This window comes from Bos taurus, unplaced genomic scaffold (assembly GCF_002263795.3).
Source record: "Bos taurus isolate L1 Dominette 01449 registration number 42190680 breed Hereford unplaced genomic scaffold, ARS-UCD2.0 Leftover_ScbfJmS_752, whole genome shotgun sequence".
In the NCBI taxonomy this organism is placed as follows: Eukaryota; Metazoa; Chordata; class Mammalia; order Artiodactyla; family Bovidae; genus Bos; species Bos taurus.
The window spans coordinates 118,183-133,653 of NW_020192051.1; the positions used below are offsets into that span (position 1 = coordinate 118,183).

General features: G+C 54.6%; 1 protein-coding gene across 4 annotated transcripts in view; it reads left to right on the forward strand.

Annotated features, from left to right (window-relative positions):
• LOC112445756 (liprin-alpha-1-like) overlaps positions 1-15,471 on the forward strand; it is a 38,281-nt gene that overhangs the window by 2,981 nt on the left and 19,829 nt on the right. For 2 of the 4 annotated variants that reach the window (XM_059884494.1, XM_024989228.2), the window contains exon 1: positions 13,895-14,616. The exons of 1 other annotated variant lie outside the window; for it this stretch is intronic. In XM_059884494.1, coding sequence (XP_059740477.1) covers positions 14,455-14,616 — 162 coding nt within the window. In that variant the 5' untranslated portion in view covers positions 13,895-14,454. Of the gene's footprint in view, positions 1-13,894; positions 14,617-15,471 lie in introns of those variants that run through there. One more of the 4 variants, XM_059884495.1, reaches the window with a different exon arrangement.

Consider the following 15,471-nt stretch of genomic DNA (forward strand, 5'->3'; position numbering starts at 1 on the left):
ATCAGTGACGAGGCTTCTTCCAGTTCCAACATGCATGCGTTGTTTCCCCAGCACCACCCAACACTTCTGTGACAGCAGCTGGGGGTCCTGCAACTTAACTCAGTGTGGACACTGCCTATCTGGGGGTAGTTCCAGACCCCACAGGTTAAAGGCCCAGCCCTACAAGACCTTCCCCCCACTCCAACCATCATTTGCAAGCCCAGATTGTCACCTGCGCTCTGACCCACCGGCTACCCGTTCAGAGGTTCTAATGACTTTGGGTTCTATTAATTTGTCGAGTGGTCACGGAACTCAGAGAAACATGTTGCCTAGTAGATCACAGCCTTATTGCAAAAGGTAATAAACTCAGAAACAGCAGATGGAGGGGTATCCCTCCATATATATCCCTCCACACATACACAGGACAAGGTGTGTGTGTGGGAGGCATGGAACTTCACACTCTCTGAGCCTCACTTTCCCCAAATTTGCCTGTGTTCATCAACCCAGAAGCTGCCCAGACTCTGTTTGGGGGTTTTTATGGAGGAGTCATCACACAAGCACAATTGATTAAATCACTGGCTGTTGGTGATTGCTTCAAGCAGAAGCCCTTCTGGCTTTCCCAGACATGGTGGGCGGGGGCAGGGGAGGGACTGAAAGTTCCAATCCTCTAACCATGTGCTTAGTTACCCTGGCAAGCAGCACCCCTCTTTGGAAAGCAGGCCCTCTTTGAAAAGTCACCTCATTCACCTAACAAGAGACACCTTGTCTGCTCTCCCCACTTAGGTAATTCCCAGAGTTTTAGGAGCTCTGTGCCAGGACCGGGGGACAAAGGCCAAAAATGTATTTCTTATTATTAATACAAATCACAAGATCACAGTGACCCCAAATTTCAGTGATGATTTGGTTCTGTAGCCTTAAAAGTTTTTCAGCGGTTGATTGGACCTTTTTTAAAAAAAACTTTGGGGCCACATCTCAAGGCATGCGGTGATCTTAGTTCCCCAGCCAGGGATTGTACCCACACTCCCTGCATTGGAAGGCAGAGTGTTAACCGCTGGACCACCAGGGAAGTCCCTGATTGGGCCCTTTTTAGGTGAAACTGTTATCGTGGCATTAACTAAATGGTTTAAGATTTCAAAAAGCTGGAGCTGAGCATGAGCCATCTTCCTGTGGTGTCTTCAGATCATTACCGATTTTTCCATGGCTCCTGCAATCCCGAGCTTTGCCCTGAGATGAGTCAGGCCCCAGGAAGCCTGTTGCCTGCCCCTGCTGGAGACCAGAGTCTCTTCAGGGGCCGGCTGGGCACAGGCAGCGTGCGTGGTGTGTGCGGGTCCACACCAGCCCGATTAGCGGAGAGATGTCTGGGATGACTCATTCCCGGGTGTGCTCTGATTCCAAGAAGTGAGAGGGTTTGGGGAACAAGATAGCCTCGGAGAAAGCCCAGCCACACGACCTTGCCCACTGTGAGACAAACTTGGGCTTATGAGTGCTTCCCCAGGGAGAAAGAAATCCACGGATTCCACTGGATCCTCAAACAATGACCCCCAAAAGATGAAGAGTCTTAAAGTGGGATTTCTCAGCCTTGGTGTTGTTGGCGTTTAAGATCTTGCAGCATTCATAAATGCAACTGAAAATGTCCCCAGATGTCACCAGTGTCCCCTGGGCCCAAACATGAGGGCCAGCTGGACAGGCTGGACCAGGAGCAGGGATGAATGAAATGAAAGTTGCTCGGTCGTGTCTAACTCTTGGAGACCCCATGGGCTACACACAGTCAATGGAATTCTCCAGGCCAGAATACTGGAGTGGGTAGTCTTTCCCTTCACCAGGGGATCTTCCCAACGCAGGGATCGAACCCAGGTCTCCTGCATTGCAGGCAGATTCTTTACCCGCTAGCCCCAAGGGAGGCCCAAGGGAAGCCCAGGAGCAGGGGTAGGGGGATGCAAAAGGACAGTGAAGCAAGAGGAATGGGGGCAGATAAGCAAGTCTGCCCTCCTGAAATGTCTGCTGGCCCGGTCGTCTGCAGTTCTGACTGGGCAGGGTGTGGAGGTCACAGAGGCTCAGAGGTGTGTGACCCCCTTTGCTCCCCCTGGGCCAGCAGGTGTGTGAGGCTGACCCGCTCCGAGGCAACATGGGCTTCGAGCCCCACACAGATGGGGCCTCTGTGTGCAGCGTGAGACTTTCTCCCGAGTCAGGAGGTTTATTGTTGAGAAGACATCCCATGATGACCAGGGGGAAGACTGGCCTGGATGAGGTAGCGGTCGATTGGTGGATCTTAGGGACACAGAACATTGAGTGTCCCAGGTGGGGCTTCTGATACCGACGACCACAAAGTGGGGTGGCAGGAAGGCTTAAAACAATACTAATTGATTCTCTCCCAGTTCTGGGGGCCAGAAGTCTAAAGTCAAGGGTCAGCAGGACTGGGCCCCCTGACCTGGGCTCTGGAGGAGCATCGCTCCCAACTCTTCCAGTTTCTGGGGCTCCAGGTGTTCCTGGGTTTGTGGCCACATCCCCCCAGCCTCCGCTTCCTCCTCACACGGCCTCCTTCTCTCTGTGTGTCTCTCCTCTTCTTATAAAGACACCCATCATCCTGCATAAGGCCCACCTAATCCACTGTAACCTTATCTAACTTGATTTCATCGGCAAAGACCCCATTTCCAAAAAAGGCCCCCTGGCAAATATGGGGAGTTGGGATGTGGGTGTCTCTTTTGGAGGGCATCATTCGTCCCGCCACAAAGCTGAGCCTTTACACACGAGCGGTTATCCCAGGAATGGGGGGAGCTCACACGGGACCCCTCGAGTACAGCCATGGGTGGGGGAGGCACAGCACGTGGTTGGAGGGCTGAGAAGGGCAGGTGGTCTGGCGGGGACCAAGCCTCGGCCTGGCTGCCTCGGTGTAGGGTTCCGGGGTGTGCACGGAAGCCCCTGAGGTCATCAAGATGCAGGTTCTGACTTTTAGCAGGTCTAGGAGTGCCCCACAGTGCGCTTCTCACCTGCTCCCAGGGTGTATAAACTGATGACCCTGGTCCATGCTTAGAGGTGCGAGGAGCATGCAGGCCTGTTTCCCAGGAGCTGTCAGAAACTTCCCAAGGAGGCCCCCCCCGTACAGTGTCCACGCAAGTCCCCGATCCCCTGTCCAGTGCCCCAGAGGTACCCCAGACAGAGACCTGTACACAACACTGGGTGCCCGGGCCAGGAACCCAGTGGAGGGGGAAGTGGTGGGTCTGGAAGAAACGTGCTCATAACTTTGCGTATAGGACAGATGGAGGCTGAGCCTGGCCGACTGGCTGTGACCACAGGTGATCCACTTGCCCCCCACCCTCCGCCAGGCACCATGGGCCCAGAGGAACTCAGCTTAAAAATTGCTTCCCCAGCCACCCACAAGAGGGGCCCTCATTGTCAAATTAGGATCTGACACCTTGATCCAGAAGACGGCCCCCAAAGTCAGTTTCACACATGAAGGTCCAGGAGGGGTGTCATGTCAGAGACCCCTGGGACAGCAGACAGGATGGAAATGGTGGGGAAAGGTCCTGGAGGCAGGTGGCCCAGGCCTGCCTTCTGCAGAAGCGCCTCTTCCGCCCAGCCCCCACTGCTCTGTCCCTCCGATGGCGGTGGGGTTAGCAGCCAGGGTTCCCAGGAAACGGACAAGAGCAGCTTGTGGCCAACATGTTTCCTTGTAACTGAAACCCATCAGCATTTTTCAAGCGTGAACTCAAAGCCAGGGCATTATTTATGTTCACTGGTAATTGCCGAAAAGGCCACACAGGAAACTCCTGGCTGTGTACTGGGGGTGACCGAGGCCCGCACCTCCCTGATGTTGAACTTGACTCCAGATTTGGCAGAATTGTTAAGGCTGCAGACACGTGAACCCTACAAGGTCAGTTTGCTTTCAAGCTGCCGTTCAGGGCTCGCCACCGCACCCCAGGGCTGGCAGGCTGTAGTTTCTCCTCATTCCTCCCCGGAGCTGGTGTGGGCCGTGGCGGTATCTGTTTCCCGTCTTCGTGGATATTGTTTTTTAAAAGCAAGCGAGCAACTGCCTGCTGGAGGATGGGAGCTGCCTCCACACCAGACTCCAGAATGGCTGGTCAGGCGGTGAGGGGACCTGAGCTCCCAGGGAGACTCAGACCACCCACAGCCCCTCTGAGGCCACGTGTGTGGGTCCAGACCCAGCCTGGCCACTTCCTGGGGGCTGAGCAGCCTCAGGCAAGTGGCTTCCCTACTTGGGACCTTGGTTCTTCCATCTTAGAATGGAGGGGCGTTCATCTGCTGGGGCATGGGGAGGGTTGCCATGGACATGGGACAGGGGAGAGGGGGATGTTTCTTGCAGTTTCCAGCTGAGGCCTTGTGGGCATGAGCTGGTGTCTGAGCCAGTTCCTAGACATGGCTGTGTGGTGATGAGCATGGAGTTGAGGGGCAGGGGTCCCTCCTCATAGCCTGGACATTGGGGTGGGGGTTCTCGACTTGGAGGCACCTCAAGTCTAATTTCAACAACTCCGTCTGTAAGGATAATGCAGCAACAGATGTTCTCGGGGACTTGTCAGCCTGGATGCAAAGCCCCATCCCCACCCCACCTTCTGTGGGCATCCTGACCTGACTTGTGGTACAGGGGTCAGATCCCTTTACTGAGGGAAGGAACTGAGGCTCTGAGAGGTGGGGCAAGGAGATCAAGGCCACTGGGCCGGACGGGTAGAGCCAGCACTTGAACCTGGGTGCTGGGTCCTCATGTCAAGACTCTTCGCCCTGAACCATGAGAACTGGACTATAGAGAGGGCTCAGCACCAAATAATTGATGCTTTTGAACTTTGGAGTTGGAGAAGACTCTTGAGAGTCCCTTGGACTGCAAGGACATCAAACCAGTCAATCCTAAAGGAAATCAACCCTGAATATTCATTGGAAGGACTGATGCTGAACCTGAAGCTCCAGTACTTTGGCCAACTGGTGTGAAGAGCTGACTCATTGGAAGACCCTGATGCTGGGAAAGATCGAGGGCAGGAGGAAAAGGGGGTGTCAGAGGATGAGATGGTTGGATGGCATCACTGAGTCCATGGACATGAGTTTGAGTGAGCTCTGGGAGGTGGTGAAGTACAGGGAAGCCTGGTGTGTTGCAGTCCATGGGGTCTCCAAGAGTTGGATGTGACTTAGTGACTGAACAACAATAAAATGTGGTCTTCAGCCCCCATCTCACTCCTACCCCCAGGCTTAATGCCTATGCCATGAGCCTCTCCTACAGTGAGGTTTCAGGGGCCATTGTCTAGTCCCGAAGCTATTCATATCTCTATTCATAATTCCACCATTACACATTCATTTCTTTGGCCATAACGTTTTTATATCTCTTGAGTCTTAAGTGCTGAGGCTTTTATACACCCCACCTGGCTTCCTTTGGGCCTCTCTTGGTTTTGTGGAAGCGTACTTGTTATAAACTGGAGAAGGAAATGGCAAAGTTATAAAGTGAATTCTGGACATGTTATAAGAGTCTTGTCTTTAAAGTTCCCAAGGACGGCTCTTCCCGGTCCCAGGTAGTCGGGCTGACATCTGTGCTCCTCTGGTTGCGGTTGTGACATCCTCCCATGTCTCTAGGCCGGTTGTGTGCCAGAGTCAGCTCTTTCTGGCTCATCAGGAATTCTGCCAGCTGGGTGTTAACCCTTTGGTACATGAAACAGGCCACGGCGGAAGTATTTACACCACGGAAATTGGCAAATGACGCAGCTACAGATCAGGGTTGGTTTTTCTTCCTGGAGAGCAGGGGGTTGGGCAGGGGGCTGCATACGTTATCAGCATGCCCCTGCTGTGTGGCCACGTGTCTCCTTTTCCTGAAGAGGTCAAGTGTCTTCAAACGTGTCTGTTGTATTTTCGCTTCTCGTTATGACACTTTTTTATTTCTGCCCATTCTGTTTGGTTCTCTTCCAAGTTGGCTGTGTCATTTTCTTTAATGGTTTCCTGTCCTGTGCAGGACCTTTCTATCTTGAGGTTTATTTCTCTAAATAAGGTGAGCTTAGCTGATTGATTAGATTTATTATCCATCAGATCCTCTCAGAATCCCAAAGCTGAGGGGGTCACTTCTGCTGGTTCTCCTCCAGCTGTCTTTCATCCTGGTGTGCCTGGCGCTCTTCCACAATGGCTGCCACCCTTCCGTAACCCGTGGGGCAGTTCCCAAGCCTGGGAAGAAGATGTCCTTATCCAGAAAGACTTGGCACTTGCATTCTCCACTCATCTGAGGGTGTTATGGATAGGATCACCTTGAACCAAGGTGATATGCCTGGACCCACTGGGGTCCTCACCCGCTCCTTCTCCTGCTCAGCACCAGAACCACCTTCCTTGTAATTCCCGCGGCTGGAGGAGGGAGATGATTTCTGGGTCACCTGAAAGTGTCGTCTCCTGGGAGTCCAGCTCCATGGGGAGGGAGGGGTCTTCTGTTAGACTCCTCCTCTTGGGCAGTTGCTCCTCTGGGTCTTCTCAGGTCTTCAGCAACTTGAAGGCGTGACACTTTTTTGTTGTTGTTGTTTTCCATGAGAGTGTGGATCTGAGTAACCTACCCACCAATCATCAAAGCAGACTGTGAATGAATACATGTCTTTTATTCCTTCAACAAGCCAGGCCTTGGGAGCCAGACCCTATGCCGAAGCTGAGGGGTAAATCCGCCCCAGCCAGTCCTGCAGCCCCAGCTCCCTCAGAGACCGCGTTCTGGGTCCTGGCTCACTGGAGACAGTCGAGGGTACCATGTCCAGGATGTGTAGAAGGCGTGCTTATGCCAGCGCCCCATGTGACTGCTCCTCCTGGGCAGTGCAGACGTGGTCAGCAGGAACCACGGTGCAGAAATGCCTCCCTGCAGACCCTTGCCCAGGGACTGAGCACTTTTCTGTCCCCTTCGGAGCTGTCCATGTGGAGGGCAGGTGTGAGCAAGTCAGGGTCAGCCCCCAGTGACAGTCCCAGCCTGCCACCTCGTCCACGAGTATTAAAATGAACCCGAGGATGCTGCCAGAGGTTGGGGAAGGACTGCAGGAGCATCCTCGGCCAGCACACAGTAGGAGCTCAGCAGGACTGTCCTCCCAGCCCCCTGGATCACTCAGCAAATATCATCAACCAAGGCTCCCGTGAGATGTTCAAGTGACCTAGAAAGGGGCCCTGTCTTCCAACTCCGGGAACTGGAAAGAGGGTGGTCCTGGCGCCGATCAGGAGAAGGAGGGGGTGAGGCCCACCCGGTGCCAGATGCTCTCCCTCTTGGAGGACCCGTTGGTCACCTAAGCAGACAGACCCAGCCTGGAACCAGCATTCCAGCTCACACCCATGCGGGACCCCGGTGCCAACAGGAAGAGCAGGCAGGACCCAGGGCTGCCAAGAATGCACCCGGTCATTAGGGACTGACCAGGCATCATGTGCCTTGAACACATTTGCGGAGAACACGACCTCTCCCACAGAGCAGCCCTGGCATCAGAGACCCTCCGAGTGGTGGTATTATCCTTGGAGCTGAGGAAGCCGAGGGCACAGGGGGGAAGTTGACCAGGCCCCTGTGGTGGTCAGAAGTCCGGCCCAGGCCTCCCATTGGGGCTCTGCAGCTTCCTGGCCCGGCGGTGCTCATAAGCCATCCTGTGTGTCCCTGCCATGCACACACGCTCCCCACAGCTCCTGCTGGACCATGAGCCGGGGAGGGGTGCACACACAGGATGCTGTGGGGGCGCCCCCACCACCCTCGGGCCTGAGACTCGGCACCCCTAATTCCCTGATGGCAGTGACGGGGCCCTCTGGGGTGGGCGGCAGCTGTGGGGTCAGGGTGGGCTGGGGAGGTGTGCTGCCCAGGAGCCCTCTGGGGGCAGCTAGGGACCCCAGGCTCGGCCTCACTGAGGCCAACCTTCGAACAATCTAGGTGGCTGCCCTTCAGCAGAGACGGGTGACCGTGACGCACAACACACTGGCTCAGGCAATCATGGGGACGAAGAGGGAACCTTGGCATCCTAGACCACCAGGAATCCCCCACGGGGACGTTTTTGCTTGCCCTGTGATTGCCTTCTTCCTTCTAAAAGGAAAGTGCCGGGAACGACTGTGGTGAGGTCGCTGTTCCAGTGAGTTGAGCCGGGAGCAGAGGTTTAACCCCATCCAGTCTGCGCTGGGCGAGCCTCCCCTCTCCCCTCCCCCACCTCGGACGGCACAGTCCTGGTCACTCTTCTGGGCCTTCTTGGCTCTTTAGGAACTTTAAGGTGTGGCGTTTGTTATTTCTTGTCTTGGTCCAGCATTTGGTGGCGGTCCATTGCAAGGGCCCTGACCCTGTCCCCTCCCCGAGCCCCTTGGCCCTCCTCATGCCCAGACCAAGGTTCGAGGCCCCTGCGGTTCTGTGGCTTCCAGACTCCCCACCCGAGGGGCCAGTCCGGACAGAAGCCACCGGTCTGGGGCTTCCAGCTGGGGGAGGGGACCAGCATCTTATTGTTTCTTCCTGCCGGGAGCAGACTGCTGTCAGGCTAGGCACCAGGGTTTAAAACATCCTATATGTGTAAGAACGAGGACATCCCGTATGTCCACTGAGTCCCACGACCCTGTCCCGATCCTGCCAGATGTTTTTCTGGGAGGGACCCTGTCGCTCACGTAAACAGCTGAGCGTGTTTTCCCAGGGATGTGGCCTGGGCACTGCTTCATGACTAGTGTCGAGAGAAATCTCCATGGACTCAGAGGAATATATTTTGGGTCTTTGCGTGTGGCTGAACAGAGCACACAGAAAGAAACGGGAGCTGTAACAGGAAAGACGGGTTGGCCGTGTGGGGCCATCCACGGTCATTCCCAGGGCCCCATGTGGTCATCCCCGCACCAGGAGCCCCCAGGCTAGAGGCATTGCTGCTTCTTGTCTCGGTGCCACAGGGCTTCCTATGGTAGGGGAAGCGGCTTCCAGCTTCTTTGCAAAGAGAGTCTGTGCAGGGGTGGTCTTAGCGGCCTCAAGGTGGTGGAGAGGTGGCATAGCCCCAGCCACGCGGTGGGCGGGGTTGCTGAGAGCACCAAGATCTCCCCCCAACTGTGAAGCAAGTCACGAATGGCAAAGATTTGCAGAGGAGCAATAGGTGGTCTCCGAGAGGCTGAGTCACTCGCCAGAGACAACACAGCAGCAGACCGGGACTCCGACCCAGGTCGTTTAAACCATGGCTCCCTCCTGTGCGCATCTGACCTGCCCCTTGAGGGCAGCAGGAAGATCTGGGCTCCCCTGGCCTGAGCGGCCATGCCTGCCTCCCTTCGTCCGTGCTGGGATGTGTCCATTCCCAAACCATGCGCTGTGTCCCCCGGCCCCGGGCCCTCATGTCAGGCTCCAGGCTCCCTGCAGGTGAGCGCCACACCCACCAGCACACCTTGGAGCCCTGCTCATTTGGTCCCTGTGCCCGAATGTCCTGATCCTAACTGTCTTCTTGAGGCAGCCTTAGGACTGAAGTCCTGGAGCCCTGCTTCTTTGAAGCTCCCTGCACCAAGCCCAGTGAGGCTCTGCCCAGGGGCTTCGTGACCAGTATGGTGGGCTGAGTGGTGGCCCCGAAAGCCATCCATCCTTCTGCAGCACGCAAAGGTGACCTTATTCCGATGAAAAGTCTCAGCAGGAAGTAAGTTATTGACCACTGCACCAGATCACCCGGGACGCATGAGGACCCTAAATCCAATGACGGATATGCTTGGAAGAGAAGAGGGAATGATTTGAAGCACAGAGCCACCCAGGGAAGAAGGTTTGTGCAGATGGATGCAGAGGTTGGGGTGATGTGGCCACAAGCCCAGGGAGGCCTGGGGTCCCCCAAGAGCTGGACCAGGCCAGAGGGACCCTCCCCTGGAGCCTCTGCCCACACCTTGATCACAGGTTTCTGACTCCAGACCTGGGGGCGAATGAGTTTGTGTTACAGCTGTCCAGTCTGTGGCCAGTGGCTGCAGCCACCCCTGGATACTGAGAGTGAACTTGCCGGCTCCAAGGTGAGAACAGTGGCAGGACCGGCCCCCCGCCCCACACACAGAGACACACAACCTTGTCATGAGGTTAAATGCGTTAATACGCACAGATGCCTGAATCAGGGACTGACACTTGGATCTTAGCCCCCTTCACCTCTTCCTCCTCGTCGTCATCACTGTCATTGTTAGAGGCCCTCATCCACTCGTTCAGTGGACACGCGGTGCTCGTGCACGGCCCCAGTGTGTGCAGCGAGGCCAACAAGCTGGGAGGCTCCGCGCAGGACTCACCCTGCCTGCTGGGGCCACATGGACAAGGCCTGTGCAGTGACACGGAGGCCCCGGGAGAGGCTGAATCCTCTGGTCGTGGGAGTCACAGGGGCCTCAGCATCAGAGGTGGAGGGGTGAGCCAGGTTCATCCACGGGGGTGCAGCCCTTCACTCAAAGTGGGGGAAGAACGCCATGTGTCACCCAGTGTCCGGGAGGCTCCCCTTGCCCTGGTGGGCTGTGGGCACAGCCTTGGATGACCAGGAGTCTGCAGCTCAGTAGGGGCCGAGGCTGGCACTGAGTGAATCTTCAGTGAGGTTTTTTCCTTAAAAACCATCCTAAGTGACTTCGGCTCCATTGCTTTTTGCCAGAAACCTACAATGATCCCAAGAACTTTGTACACTCCAAGAGTGGTGACTGGATGTGGAGCCCAGCACAGACCCAAGTCAGTCCTGCCCTGAGTCCCACGGGCCAGCCACACCATGCCCCTTCCATGGCCTGGCTTTCTTCTGCCAGGACCTTCAGAATGGCGGAAAGGCAAGTGTGGCCTCAAGCTGGGGGTGCCCAGCGTGGGCTCCTAGCCCCTGGGAGTTCCCTTGGGACATCTGGTGGACCATAGTCCCCACTGCCGTCGGGCAGCTCTGTCTCGGGGAATGTTGTGTTTCTTTGCTTTTTTTTGTGATGCAGCACCCCAGTTACTCTCGGGGCAATTGGGAAGTCTGCTGGTGTTACACGCTCCTGCCTTAGATGGGGAACATTATTGCTGCATTGACGCTGCTCACTCCATACTGGGAATCTGTTAAACACAAATGGCAAGCGGAACAGAGAAAAACAGAAAAAGAAAAATGGAGAGTTGCTTAGTTGCTTCAGGTCTCACCTGTGATTAAGAGTGTCTACAGCCTGCACATGAACCCGAGTTCCCACACCTGCCAGCTATAAGGTGCCAGGCCCTGATTTTAGAGCCCTAGCTTCACTAAGGAGTCACTGACAGATACAGTTTTTGTGTATTTCAGGTCTACATTGTGATGACTTGATGCCCATAGAATCATGGAATGATTGCCCAACATATGCATCGCCTCACACAGTTAACTCTGTGTGTGTGTATCTTTAATGTTCTTGTAATCCGTGGAGAAGGTAATGGCACCCCACTCCAGTACTCTTGGCTGGAGAATCCCATGGACGGAGGAGCCTGGTGGGCTACAGTCCCTGGGGTCTCTAAGAGTCGGACACGACTGAGTGACTACACTTTCACTTTTCACTTTCATGCATTGGAGAAGGAAATGGCAACCCACTCCAGTGTTCTTGCCTGGAGAATCCCAGGGACGGGGGAGCCTGCTGGGCTGCCGTCGACACAACTGAAGCGACTTGCAGCAGCAGCAGCAGCAGATGGAGCTGGATGCCATGATCTTCATTTTTTGAATGTTGAGTTTTATGCCAGCTTTTTCACTCTCCTCTTTCACTTTCATTAAGAGGCTCTTTAGTTTCAGCCCCTGGAGGCATTTCTTATTCCCCTTTCTGTCTTTTCTCCACCATGAGGGGCCCCATTTATAGTTTTTAACAATGTAGTTTAACAACAGGCTCCTTCGATATATTCTATCCTTTTTTCCTTCTTATATATATATTTTTTAACCTATCTATCCTTCAGTTCACTGATCCTTTCTGCAGCTACGTCCAATTTGATGTTAAGCCCAGAGACTGAGTTCTTAAATTCAGTCACTGTTACTTGAAAGTTCTAGAATCGGTTTTGATTCTCAGACGTTTTTCCTTTTGTCAAGTATATTTTTGAACTGGTGAAGTTTGCATCTGATACCTCTAGCATACCTCTGATATGCTGATATACATCTGATACCTCTGGATCTGTTTCAGTTCTTTTTCTCTTTCCTGTTTGTTGTTACACCCTTTTTGCTTTTTTTGGTTGCATGTTGGACATTATCTATGGAAAACCCTAGAGTTTCTGGTGATGCTGTCTTCTCCAGAGGTTCCTCTGAGGCAGACCTCTAGTGGGGACAGAGCTGTCTGTTCACTCAGGGCCTGAGTGACTTGAGGCTGGGGTGTCCTTGTAAGCTGAGTCTCAGCAGCCTTCACCCACCTTCCCCCCGACCGCAGGGAGGAGCCCTCCAGCGTGTCTGTCTGGAAGCCTGGGGTGCCTCCCATGGCCTCCCCCGCCCCCTTCTCGCCCAGTCCTGAAGCCCACCATCTGTCTCCTGAGCACCAAGAGGTGATTGATACTCAGCGCTCAGCCGGTTTGGGCAGAGTGTTGGGTATGTTTTCTGTGCCTCCCTTTTCTTGGGGAGCTTAGTCTCTAACATCCGGACTGACTTATCAGGCCTGAGCTCGAATTTTTGTCTTCCCAGCCCAAGGAACCATCCAGAGCTGTGTTAGCCAGTACCCTCTGCTTGACTTTTTCCCTGCCTTTTCTTCCCAGAGTCAGCTTTGTTCAGATGCCCCGAGGGAAGGAGTGGCCCTCTCAGTGTCCAGCTCCCTCACTGGGCTTTTTTGAAATCTTGGATTGTGGCTGCCTAAGGACCTCTTTTTAAAATGTATTTAGCTTCTGTAGCTCTTGGTAGGCTGACCCACAAGCTGCCTGCGTCTGTAACTGCAAGTGGGGAAGCCCTGGGTGTCTTCTCTCATCTGAAGCCACATGTAAAATTCACAGTAATTATATTGATCATCTTTGATACCGGGGAAAACAAGAACCAGAGGTCCTCGCTTAGTACCCACGGTTGTGTTTCTGATCAGAATCCCCAGCTTCCCCGGGCTGTGTCAGCGCCACTTGAACTTGGGAAGAAGGTGGAGCAAGCGGCCCATGCGGCCTGGGGACAGAGGAGCCGGTCTGCCCTCCTCCCCTGCCCCTGACGGCCCAGGGCAGGCCTTGTGATGACGGGCTGCTGGTGGTCGAGGAGAAGGCTGAAGAGCCAGGGGTTGCGTGAACTGTATTCTGTGACGTGGTCACGTGTGTGTTTTCTTGTTCAGTTTGAAAAAATGACTGCTTTTAGTCTTCCCTCCAGTTTGACTTTAAGGTTGAAAATGAAGATTTTATTCTTAAAGTTGAGCACAATGATTTTACAGTCTTTTTGAAAGCAACAGTTGAGGTTTGAAAAAGACATCTCAGAGAACTCCAGCAGATAAAGCGAAACAAAGAGAGAATGTGTTCAGGGTGAACTGCGGGTGGGACCCCAAACTGTACTCTGTCCCTCCCAGAGTCCGTAATTGCTGAGAGGGGTGGATATAGGGCCCCAAGCACCCTGGGGACCGAGGTCCTCAAGTGACAGCAGAGGCCCCGGCTGAGCCAGGAGCAGTGTGGCCTGTGCCCTGGTGAGTGGAGAGCCTTGAGGCTGGGAGTGGGGCCAGGAGAGGGGGTGGGAGACTCGGGCGCGGAGGGAGGGGCAGCACCTGGCGGGGTCTGGGAGGCGCTGGCTGTCGCGGCTCGAGGCAGGGACACTCCTGAACCTCCACCGTGCAGCCCCCACAGGGCAGAGTTGTCTGGCATCCCAGGGTCGAAGTTAAGAGGGCGAGTTCGCAGCAGATTGACGGAACTCCTGTACCCACTGTGGGTTCATTTTAAGTGCCTGGAGTGAGGTTGGTCAAGCCCTTGCTGAGCTCGAGTGAGGGAGTCAGTCAGGGAGGACCGAGCTCAGGGTGAGAGTGAGGGGCAGCTAGCGTGGTGAGTCCTCCTCACCTGAGTGGGTTCTGGGGACACCCTTGAGTTCAGGGGTGCCCTTTCAGTAGCCTCACTGGAGGCTTGTTTGGGGGGTGAAGGAGGCAGAAGCCCACTTAGAAGACGTGCTCATTCCTAGTGGTGGTGCTTTCTGAAGCAGTTTATACTATTTGGTGAACCAGTATCCTTGCAGGGTTATATTTGATGGTGGGCCTGAGCTGTGGGCACGGCTTTCCTTCTCCCACACACCACACTCACCTGACATCTTTTTGGCAGCCCCTCCCCCCTCTCTGCACCCCTGATGGTGGGCCTGAGTCCGCCCCCCTGTTACCATGGAGCCCCTTGTGACTGAGTGGGTTCCAGGTTCCGGGCTCCTGGGAGACATGCTGGAGGCAGAGCCTTCGTGCCATTTCTTCTAGAGACAGCAGTGCTGATGGTCATAGTGTGAAAGCGGTGTGTGTGAGAGTGGTGTGTGAGAGCGTTGTGTGCGAGAGTGGTGTGTGAGAGTGGTGTCTGAGAGCGGTGTGTGTGAGAGCAGTGGTCGTAGTGTGAATAGTGGTGGTCGTAGTGTGAGATCAGTGGTGATAGCTCCGGTGCTGAGCTATCTAACCGTGAAACAGCAGTTGCCCCCGAGTGGGGGACTGCCCCCATCCGCGAGGATGGGTCGCAGAAGGGCCCGCCTATGGGCACTTTTCCAGTGCTGCAACCCCAAGGCAAAGGCCAAGACAAGGAAGACCTCGGCCTCGGCCCAAGTTCTGGAAGCGGAGTGGACTGACGTGAGAGCAGCCGGGGGCTGGGCCCGTCGGATTGGCCCTTACCCGGTGAAGCACTGGGGCTGTGTTTCATTTTGTTAGCATGGCTGTGGGCCCTGCCGGGGGTCCCTGCCAGCCAGGGCGTTTTGCCCTTCTGGGCAGGATCGACCCCAGCAGGTTGACCTTGTCAGTGGTTGTGCAGATGCTGCGTGGAGGATGGCCGGGGGCCCCACCAGAAGGGAAACGCTGGCTGGAGGAGTCACTGGGGCACGTGGATTGAGCTATAGAGTCAGTCCTTGAAGCAGAAAGGCTAAGCCCCTTAACGTCTCCCTTCTTCCAAAGAAGGGATACACTGGCTGGAGGAGTCTCTGGGGCATGTAGATTGAGCTATAGAGTCAGTCCTTGAAGCAAAAATGCTAAGCCCCTTATTGTCTCCCATCTTACAAAGCACAGAACAGTGTGTCCAGTATTTTAATGACGGCTACCTACTGCTTACATGTATAACATACACCCTCATAGCTTCACATGTCTACTACATGCCTCTTACAAGTGTTGGGCAGTGTTCTAGGTGCTGAATACTCAGTGTGTAGTAGGGGATATGCAGCCCAGGATTTTTTTTATGTGTGCGAAGAAAAATAGAAGGATGAAAGATGCCGTGTGGTTCAGTTTGAGCAAGTTCACCACGTGGTCGGCACCGCGTGCACGAAAATTGTGATAAAATACATAAAACATGAATTTAACCTTTTAACCAGTTTATTGAATGACTGGGTGACTTCAGTGGAGTCAGCCTAACAGATGGCTGTGGGGTGCCATCAGCCTTTTTCCCAGAGGAACACTCCAAAGCCTGGTGGCCTTGTAGATCTTCCCTTTCTTCTGCCCTCTCCCCAGTGGTTCTAGGTCACTGGTCTGTGTGTCGTTTAAGAA